This window comes from Miniopterus natalensis, chromosome 11 (assembly GCF_054644295.1).
Source record: "Miniopterus natalensis isolate mMinNat1 chromosome 11, mMinNat1.hap1, whole genome shotgun sequence".
NCBI lineage: Eukaryota > Metazoa > Chordata > Mammalia > Chiroptera > Miniopteridae > Miniopterus > Miniopterus natalensis.
Window position 1 is genome coordinate 19,047,021 of NC_142091.1, and position 10,999 is coordinate 19,058,019.

Consider the following 10,999-nt stretch of genomic DNA (forward strand, 5'->3'; position numbering starts at 1 on the left):
ATGTATCCTTCTACCTCTGCCTGGACCTGTGGGGAGCTCATGCAGAACCCCATGTTCACTGGGAGGGATCACACTGTGCTTTTAAATTCCAGCCACAGCACTCAATTCTGTGGATGTGCTAAAACACCTCCAAGTCTCCAAGCTTCTCCTGGTCCATTTCCACGTCCCTCAGGTAGACATAATATTTCCATTGTAGTTGCTCTAGAGAAAATAATATTGAGAACTCACCAGATTGTAAACATTCTGGCTTCTTTATTTATGGAAGGAAGTGCACGATCATGATATTCTTATCTGAAAAAGTAAAAGTAGCTGCTTTCCTCCAGAGGGAAAAACATTTTTGCCAAATGAAGTGAAAAATTTACCACTTGCTGTTCCTTCCCACAGCATCCGTAAATATGCTGAGGCCGTTCATTTGACCAGATGGTTTCTGAGACCCTGCTGAAACGAGAGATGCCCTCATTTTATATTTCCCTCAAATTCTACCACAAACCACACTTCTTGGGGGAGAAAAAGTCGCCATGTAAGCATGTTTACCTTCAAGTGACTAGGAAGTTGAAACTTGTCCACAAATGATGACTCACCAGTGTAGGTCTATAAAAGTAAAGGTGCTGGCCTGTGTGTGAAAGCAGCGGCCTCCAGCCCAGCCATTCAAGATGCACTCAGGTGTCCTGGCTGCCCTCCTCTTCTGGAGCTGGGCTTCTTGCTGGTCCCTGCCCCTTCCCAGCGATGAAGATGATGAGGATCGGTCCGAGGAAGACTTCCAGCTTGCAGAGGTAGAGTATCTTGCCAATCCCAATGGTGCGATTTATGTCATACATGCACTTCTCTTTTAAAAGCAGCTCATTTGGTCTCTTTTCTAGCGCTACCTCAGGTCGTATTACTATCCCCTGAATCCCGCTGGTATCCTGAAGAAGACTGCAGCAGGATCCATGGTCCACCGGCTCCGAGAAATGCAGTCCTTTTTTGGCTTAGAAGTGACTGGCAAACTTGATGATAACACCTTAGACATCATGAAAAAACCAAGATGTGGGGTTCCTGATGTGGGGGAATACAATGTTTTCCCTAGAACTCTCAAATGGTCCAAAATGAATTTAACCTACAGGTAAATCATAGGCTACCTTTCTTTAATTTTTGTTAGTTTTCTTAAAGTATTAACTGTCTAATTCTCGGCATAAGCTACAGATAATTGAACATGTCTGGTCCCATTTTTTTAGTTATTTAACTGGAAGTTGAATAAGTCCAGAAATAACTTTAATACTGTTGAGGAAGATGTCTCATAACATTAATTGCTGTTACATTAACCAGCATTATTTTTCATTGGAAATCTCAAAGTATTTCTTTTAGATATGAAACAAAATCAAAATCAAAATAAGTTTAATAAAATTTGCAAATGTAGTGCATCAGGCATATTTATTATAACAATGCTAAAAAGAGAGAGTTTCACTTTTTCTAGGAACTTTACAGAATGATTGCATTTATTTAAGCTATAGCAGTACAATTCTAAACTTTTAGCTTGCAATATAAGTTTTATTAAACATCTAAATACTTTACACTTAAAATGCTAAATGGTTGGATATTTGGAGATATTCAAAATTTCTCATTGCATTCTTCATATTTTAATCTTTGTATGATATCATAATTAATAAGTTCTTTAAAACAATGGACCTCTAGTGGAACTTTTAGAGAAGCCATTGCATTTTGAGTTGAAAAGCTGTATTCCAAGAAAATATATTCTAGAATAGCTTTCACCTTCTAAAAATTTAATTGAAACCTTTTCTGTTGATTAGAATTGTGAATTATACCCCCGATATGAGTCATTCTGAAGTAGAAAAGGCATTCAAAAAAGCCCTCAAAGTTTGGTCTGATGTGACACCCCTGAATTTTACCAGACTTCACAATGGCACAGCTGATATCATGATCTCTTTTGGAACGAAAGGTAATGATGTGGAATCACTTTCGAAATATTTGTATATTCTGCTCCTTAATAGGCTCTATTTTTAAATTTCTTTTCTAAGTCATTCATTACTTCTTACAGAATTCAACAAAAATTTACCAAGCTCCTGTGTTAGGCACTGCTGGGTATAATGAAATTCTTAACTCTTGCTTTTGTGTAGAGCATGGCGACTTCTACCCATTTGACGGACCCTCTGGCCTGCTGGCTCATGCTTTTCCTCCTGGGCCAAATTACGGAGGAGATGCCCATTTTGATGATGATGAAACTTGGACAAGTAGTTCCAAAGGTAATCTTTCTTATAAAGATATAATTCATGATTCCTAGGTTAGATTAGACAGTAAATCCATTGATAAGAAGTAAAAAGTGTGTGTATTATACGTGAAAGCATATGATATTTGGTATTTGATTATATTTTCCAAAAAAGTATAAAAGTTTATCTTATACTTACTAGTCTCCACAAGTTACATTTCTATAAACCAATGTGAAAGATTAAAATTGAACAAAATCCACTCAGTTTAGTGGCTTGAGGGATACTAGCTAATTTTGAAATAGGACCAAAATGTCTTTCTGTTGACCAAGGTGTTTTACTGTGGATTACCTTTAGGCTTGTTAAAGAAATACAATTTATTACAAATATATATCTAAAAGCTATTAGAGCTGGCTATATAGGTCATAGATGAATTGGATATGAGTTGAAATAGTTTTTTCCCCACTTGGTAGAAATATTAATGGCACAAGTCCAGTCAAATTTCTGTTCCCTGTTATATGAGTTACCTGTTTCAGACTTGTCTATATCACTGATTTTATAAATACCACTCTAACAAATCAAGATAGTGTCTTACTCCAAACAGCATGAAACAGACCAGATGAAAGTTGTATTTAAAAGAGAAAAATAGCCCAGCCAGCATGGCTCAGCGGTTGAGAGGGAGAGAGAGATAGAAACATTAATGAGAGTCATTGATCTACTGACTCTTGCACGCCCCTCATTGGGGATCGAGCCGGCAACCCGGGCATGTGCCCTGAGTGGGAGTTGAACCGTGATCTCCTGGATCATACATCAATGCTCAACTTCTGAGCTACGCCGGCTGGGTAATAAAGACATATTTAAAAACAAAAATAAAATAAAATAAAAGAGAAAAAATAAAACTGAGGGTTTAATAAATTCAGTCAGTAGTTGAATCTTCAAGACTCAAAAGAATTGGAAATGTTAATTTCACAAAAAAACAGATTGTTCCAACTAGGGCTTAACTTGGATCTGTATTGACTCTTAGCTGTGACAATTAGAGGTAGTCTTCACAGATAGCTAGTTTTTAATTTTCATTTAAATTAAAGGAATTATTTTTTCAAAGAGTAAAACTGGGCCTTGAATGATCATTGCCTCAGCTCCAATGCCTCCAATCTGTCTTTGGAAGGAAAGATGAGAATTTACATATTTATGTTCTGAATATTCCACAGGTAAGTGGTTTTAGGAAGAAAGAATAACATTTAGTATTTTTAAGATAGAGTCACAATAAACCTCAGTTTTAGGTTTCTGAATAAATTCTGGGTTTGAAATAATTAATTGAAATGAATGAAAATATCCACAAATAAATCATGATTAACTTTTCAGCTAAAAGCTGACACTTAGTAATGGTGTCCATTACTAAGTCATTTCAATGACAAATTACTTGTCACTCAAATTACGTGAACCTTGATTGCTCTTCTGGTCTGCACAATTTAGTGAGTTAATTATACATTTTTTTCTTCATGTGTAGGCTATGATAGCAAAAGGTAAAGTCAAATTGAAACCACTGGCTCCACTTTTCATGTGTTCGTTTCCTTTTAATCTTTTTCCAATTTAAAATACCAGTATTAGGAGGCTCAAAAACTGGTGGAAAGAATGACTTAGAGGAAATAATGTAAATACAGAATCACAGTAGTCTTTTTTTGCTGTTGTTAACCTTCACCTGAGAATATATTTCTTCCATTGATTTTTAGAGAAAGTGGGAGGGAGGGAGGGGGGAGAGAGAGACTGATGTGTGAGAGACATATAGATTGGTTGCCCCCCACTCGCCCTTCACCCCAGTGGGAGCCAGGGATCAAGCCTGCAACCTAAGTACATGCCCTTGACCTTGGAATCAACCTGAGACCCTTCGGTGCTTGAGCCAACCTCTGACTACTGAGCCACACTGGCCCGGGCAGAATCATAGCAATCTTTTAAAGTAGAGGGAAGTTGGCCAGTCATTTTCAAGATTTCTGTTTCTTTGAACTCTAGGGTCTACAGATATTCTGAAAAGGACAATTTGGTTGAAATTTGTTCCCAAGCAGATTCTCAGAGGCCCTATTTAGCGCGTCCTCCATACCTGGTCACCATCCTTTTGGATGCTGCCTCCTGTTTAGATCATGTTCTAGGCAGCATCCTATATACAGGGTGGGGAAAAGTAGGTTTACTGTTGTTCATGTAAAAAAATGTTACAATAATTAATAAATAATAATACAAGGATAAACTCTGTGTTTTGCATACTCGCAACAGTAAACCCACTTTTGCCTCCAGCCTGTTTGAAGCCCATGTGATTCCCATGACCCCTCATTTAAGGTCATCACTGTTCACTGTTCCTCGCCTGACCTGAGGAAACAGAGACCAAGTCAGGATTGCTAATGAATTCTTATCGATTACTAATTATTTGAGAGCAATCTGTTGATATTCTAATTATGTAGGCAACCTTAATGAGAGCACTAAATTATTTATAAAAATTAAACCAATTCTTGATTTTTCCTCCAAGCAGCTGAAGGTTAATTTTAAAAAGTGCGTAAAGCAGCAAAGAAAGGAAAACCATGATACACAAAATAGACGAGGGAAATAACAGCCCTTCCATGAGCTGGTCATTGGAGGACCCGGCTTTCTCACTGCTTCTATATTTTCTTACAGGCTACAACTTGTTTCTTGTTGCCGCCCATGAGTTTGGCCACTCCTTAGGTCTGGACCACTCCAAGGACCCGGGAGCGCTCATGTTTCCCATCTACACCTACACTGGCAAAAGCCACTTCATGCTTCCTGATGACGATGTACAAGGGATCCAGTATCTCTATGGTAACTCTTAACTTATCAGCTTGAAAGCAAAATAGATTTACACATTTATTTTCTAAATTATTAGTGAATTTACCATTACCACTTTTGCTGTGTGGTTTTGTTATTAAACCGAGGGAAACATGCCCATTATATGTTCCAAATCAAACTGCCTGCTCAAGTAGAAAATATTCCATTCTCCAGAGTTTTTATAGAATATAACTCTTTATATTTGGACTTTATACATTGCAAGGTACATTTGATACCCTTAAGACACCTCTGACATAAGAAAGGAAAATAGTTATTCCCCAATTAACCAACGAAGACACTAAGCCCAAAGAGTTGATAATTTTTTTAATCCTTACCCAAGGATATGTTTATTAATTTTAGAGAGAGGGAAAGGTAGAGAGAGAGAGAGAGAAACATCGATCAATTGCCTCCTTTACACACCTTGACCAGGGTTCGAACCCACAACATTTCTGTGCCCAGGATGACACTCCAACCAAGCCACACCAGCCAGGACTAAGCCCTGTAGAGTTATTAAGTAGTATCCCTACAGCTGGGGGTGAAAGTGAGATTTAATCAGCTTTTATAAATTCTGGGCGTTCTTTCAACCACTCTGGTTGCCACAGCAGAAACCATTCAAGTAGCCTGTAGTTGTTTTTAATCAACATCTACATTGACCATTGTAAGAACTGCTTCCTTTTTTCCTTCCATTTTTTCAATAATATTTATAAAGTAATTAAACCTAAACCCAAACAAACAAAATTACCTGCCAAAAATAGAGTTAAAGCCATAGTGCACAGTCATCAGTGTAAACACTCCTAGAACACAGCTCAGAAAACTTGCTCATGCCACCCAACCCGTTATTTCCCCTCTGGATTTAAATCTACTAGAGCAGCTAGTGTAGGTGTGAGCAAGTATTTTGTAATTCTTATTATTTCTACAATACTATGACCAAGGGACTTGATGATACAACGCACAGGAACTAGGTAGAGAAAAAGCAGTTTAGAATGGTTATTGTGCACTGCACCCCTTTTGCACTCATGTGAGCTGGAAAATTTATAAACATGTGGCAAGTCCTATTCGTGTTGCTGAAGGCCTGGCTTTTCACCGAGAGGCAGCTGCCCTGCAGGAAACTAGTGAAGCAACATTAGATGATGTTGACAGCTGGGAAAATAGGCAAGAGAAAGAGCCAAGATAAGGGCTCCCAGGGTGATGGGCCACCAGAAATGGCTTTAAGAAGAATGTGTTTCTTAAGAGCAGGCCGTCAATAGGTTGTGCAAAGCATGGGTAAAATTTCCTCAAAGCTCCCTCCCCTCCTTTCTATCATCATCCTCAAGAAAACTAAATTTGTGCTTCAAGTGAATCTCAAGGGGTGTTGAAGGATGAGAGCAGAAGGAGAAGCCCCACCTGCAAGACCTGGGTAACCCTGGAGGGAGAAGGAAGATTACATGGCATTGGACCACTGTGCAGGAGCAGCAGGGTTTACTGCCCTCCCTGGAGGGAGCCCTCTCCTGCTCTCCATGAGCAGGGCCGGGTCATCAGTAAGGCCACCCCCAGTAACTTCTTTCATTTATTTTATGATGGCAGGTCCAGGAGATGAGGACCCCAACCCTCAACACCCCAAAACACCAGACAAGTGTGATCCCGCCTTATCCCTTGATGCCATTACCAGCCTCCGAGGAGAAACGATCATCTTTAAAGACAGGTATTCTGGACATGATTTTATAAAATCTGCATGTAACTAACATTTGTGAAGCTGTGTCTGCAAATTGTCAAAACATCCAGTCAAACTTCCAATGGTGAAGTTAACAGTGAAAACAATAGAACCTTGGGCAGTTTACTTTCATATTTCAGATGAAATAAATGACTCATGGATAAACATTTTACTTTTCAATGAATAACCTTGGTATTGTGCAGAATTTTTTATATCTTTGGTATAGTCTTTTTAATAAAGATAATCAAGTAAATATACAAATCTAATTTATTTATTTAAAAACACAAATACTGAAATTACTTACCACATTGGTAAATAGTTCCTCGTAATGTCCACATGACTTCCTTTTGGTGTGAAAGCCTTTGCATCAGGTATACATGTTGGAATATGAGAGAGAGAGGGAGTGCTTTACAAACTAAACCTGTAGGTAATGAAAAAGAAATGTTCACTTTAACTTTGATATGCTTATAAATGTTTATTTGTTCATTCACTCATTCATCAATTAATTGTTCCTTCATTTGTGATCCATCAGCATTTCTACCTCCTCTGTTATAGCTCTAGTGATACTGTGCTATACTCCAGGTATTTCTCATTCAGCCATGAGACCTTGGCCAGCACAGTTTATGTAGCACATGTTTTCTTTCCAGAGCCCTACGCAGTGCCTGGTTTATTTGCTTTCCACTTGCAAGATATGCAACATTGAGCAAAGCAAGGTCCCAACCCACAAAGGACTTACAGCCTTCACAAAGGCCCTGTGAGACAAAATTGTAATACTTCAGGCTAGAGTTAGGGTAGCGACAGCTTGCTTAACTGGCACTTAGAGGGAATGGAAACCCTTTTCCCTTCACAGGTGACAGAGAATGGTTGTGTCTAACTCATCTGCACTGATGTAGAGACAGGTGGCCAGCAGGATAGAAATATCGCACTTACAAAGTGACAGAAAACTGTATTTTTATCTTTGTGTTAGATTCTTCTGGCGCCTGCATCCTCAGCAGGTTGACGCAGAGCTGTTTTTAACTAAGTCCTTTTGGCCAGAACTTCCCAACCGTATCGATGCTGCATATGAGCATCCTTCCCATGACCTCATCTTCATCTTTAGAGGTAAGCAAGCCTTCCACTGGCGGGGCCTCCCGCACGTCCAGGGTAGGCAGTGACAGCCTTAAAGCTCCCAGACTTACTCAAATGATCACTCCTGAAAATATACCTAAATTAAGACCCAAGTATAACAAAATGGAGAACAGAAAGCACCTGAGACCTTTCTATAAAGTATCCTCAGATTGGACAAGTGAAAAGTCTACATTATTATGATAAGTATATAAGGGTATATACATGCATATACATATAGACACACACATATATACATATATATACACATATGGGAACTATAATAAGTATATATGATAAATACTTTTTGTTTCACAGCAATCATGTCAGTTTTTTTCTATTTCCTTTTAAAAATTATTCACTGAGCAAGCATAATAACAATGTATGTTTCAAAAAAATTGAAAAAAATGTTATCCAACATTCCCCCTCCTGAAGTCTACTTATCATATTTCACTTCATCGCTTTCTTTTCTAGTCCTTCACTATATGTAATACATATTTTAAGTATTTATATTCATAGTATATGTGTATTTAATGTTCTACTTGTTCCCTTGACATAAAATCATAAAAAATTCTCCAAATTGTCACTCCACCTTCATGATCATAATTTACAATGCTTACGTAGCATTCTACTGACATTGTTTCTATTGTCTGACTATTATATTTAATGCTATAAAGAAGTTATTTTTTAGAGGCGGAAATAACTTATCTTCTACAAAAAATTGACTTTTCAGTCTTATTTACTGTTCCTACTGTGCTTCTTATATGTTCAGAAATCTTAGTGTTTCTCACCCAGCTTTAAACTTAATATTCAGAGGTAATAAATTGCCAAATTAATTATTATATTTGGTTGGCTATACTCATAATTAGGAAATTAAGATCTTAAATCTTATTTTTGTGTAAAGAATGCTCATATTTCTAGGTTTCATAGACATGGCAACCACCGACACTGGCTAATTTATTTCTAAATAATTGATTATTGACCACAAATACTAACTTATTTCTAAATGCATAAGATGAGTCTTTCTTTGTTAAAGTAAATGTCTATATATGTGAATCCTAACAGATTCCCTTGGATAATAGGACCATTCTTTCACTTATTCTAGGCAGAAAATTTTGGGCTCTCAACGGCTATGATATTCTGGAAGGTTATCCCAAAAAAATATCCGATCTAGGATTTCCAAAAGAGGTTAAAAAGATAAGCGCAGCTGTCCACTTCGAGGACACAGGGAAGACTCTCTTCTTCTCAGGAAACCAGGTCTGGAGGTGAGACAGCCGTATTTTCCGTATTTCCTGGCCAGGGATCTTGTGTCCTAGAGGCAAAGTGAGCCTTGACCATCTCACCACTTCAAATGATTACCCCACGCATGTTAAACCAGTCCTATGAGTTTCTGTTCTGTGTCAGCTCCTGCAGGCAGCCTCTCCGACGGAGATGTTTAAAGTTTCAAGTCCTCTTGAAAATACACATATATTCATATAATTCTCGCCTTATCCGAGCCAATCTTTTCTTTCTTAACCATTTGTTGTAGCTCAACTATGCTAAAGCCATCTCTTCTACACACAGTGGGAGATCAATAGAAAATTATTCAAGGCATTAACATATGTTGATTTCCTCTAAGAACACTTTTCTAATAGCTTACTTTTACAATAGATATGCAATTTGTGAAATGGAAATGAGCTAGTAACTTGTCTTTACAAAGATGGCCTCTAGGCAAGTCAAAAAATACTCACCGAACATCCACGATACACTCAGGATTGTAATTCCTTATTTTAAAAATCTACCGGATGTTTTAAACAAACTTAAAATTTTAAAACTTGTCAGTTTTGAAAGATACCATTGTATCCATTGTATCAATTCTAAGGTAATTTCTAAGAAATACAACCTACTTAAGAGGTTTTTTCCCCCCTTATTAAATAGTTATGATGATACCAACCATGTGATGGAGAAAGACTACCCCAGGCTGATAGAAGAGCGCTTCCCAGGGATTGGCGACAACGTAGACGCTGCCTATGAGAAAAATGGTAACTGATCCCGTCACACTGGCCCTAATGGAGGGCCCTGGGCCCGCAAAGTCACTGCTCTTAGAAAGGGTTTTTATACAGGACTTAGATGTGCTAATAACTGTGTGGCAGTTAAGGAATTAGTCATTCCTGTGTGATTGCTTCCACAGATAGCAAACAAAAAATAATATGCTTACAGTAAATGAGAATTTTCCTTAATGATTGCTAATCCTGTGAATAAAAGATGCCAAACCTTAAACACTACCTTAAACCATGCTTAAGGAAGCCAAGATGCAAGGAGTATTGCCATAATTCAAATCAGGGGTAGAGAGGGGAGTGATTTATATATGAAGATCAATGGCTATCATAACTATATAATGATTTTTACTTTAATTATGAAAAGGGATATTATCCCTAACTTAAAACAAGTAACTAATACCAACACTTCAGACATCAAAATGAGAACTCATGACAAGACAACAACTAATTTGAGGTGATAATTTAGAAGAGCTGGGAACCCTTAGACTCCCCACTCTTAAACTATATACAATATAATAAAGCATTAGTAAGGTTTATAAAGACAAATAAGGTAAATGTTGGTATAGATTTAAAAATGGATCTAACAGAATGGACTTTTAATGGTAGGTGGAGTAAGCCCAGTTTTCAAACTGAATTTTTTTTGGTATTTTTCTTATAGGTTATATCTATTTTTTCAACGGGCCCATACAGTTTGAATACAGCATCTGGACTGACCGTATTGTTCGAGTCATGACAGCAAATTCCCTATTGTGGTGTTAAGTGTCTTTTAAATATTGTTATTTAAATCCTGAAGAACATTTGGGATAATACTTTCAAGGCTGTGGGAGGGAGGGTTGGGGAGAGGGGAAGATATCAGGGAAAGCTTCGTTCTGTGAACAAGCTTCAGTAAGTTATCTTTGACTATGTAATATCTATATGGCTGTGCGTGGCTGGAACCACACTGTATTTTAAAGTGATGAATTTCTGTTTCTCTAAGGATCACCTGATTCTCATGTGCTATCTAGAAGCAATGACTGACAGTATTTCGCACGTCAAAAATGGAACATATGGTCTGTCAGAGAGAGTTAGCATAATTTTTAATATATTTATAAGGAAATTTTGCAAAGGCATAAAAGTAAATCACATTTATATAATTA

General features: G+C 37.5%; 1 protein-coding gene across 1 annotated transcript; it reads left to right on the plus strand.

The window, feature by feature from the left end:
- Positions 1–653: 653 nt before the first annotated feature.
- On the plus strand, positions 654–10,659 carry MMP13 (matrix metallopeptidase 13). The gene is made up of 10 exons (XM_016206715.2): positions 654–773; positions 861–1,102; positions 1,788–1,936; positions 2,115–2,240; positions 4,863–5,024; positions 6,594–6,711; positions 7,688–7,821; positions 8,930–9,089; positions 9,742–9,845; positions 10,522–10,659. The coding sequence occupies exons 1-10, from the start codon at positions 654–656 to the stop codon at positions 10,620–10,622; spliced, it is 1,416 nt and encodes a 471-aa protein (XP_016062201.1). The 3' UTR covers positions 10,623–10,659.
- The last annotated feature ends 340 nt before the right edge of the window (positions 10,660–10,999 follow it).

Excerpts from the sequence above, each read along its gene's own strand:
- MMP13 (XM_016206715.2), top strand. The coding sequence starts at position 654 with ATGCACTCAGGTGTCCTGGCTGCCCTCCTCTTCTGGAGCTGGGCTTCT. Across the intron at positions 2,241-4,862 it reads TTGGACAAGTAGTTCCAAAG|GCTACAACTTGTTTCTTGTT; the intron begins GTAATCTTTCTT and ends ATTTTCTTACAG. Across the intron at positions 6,712-7,687 it reads ACGATCATCTTTAAAGACAG|ATTCTTCTGGCGCCTGCATC; the intron begins GTATTCTGGACA and ends TCTTTGTGTTAG.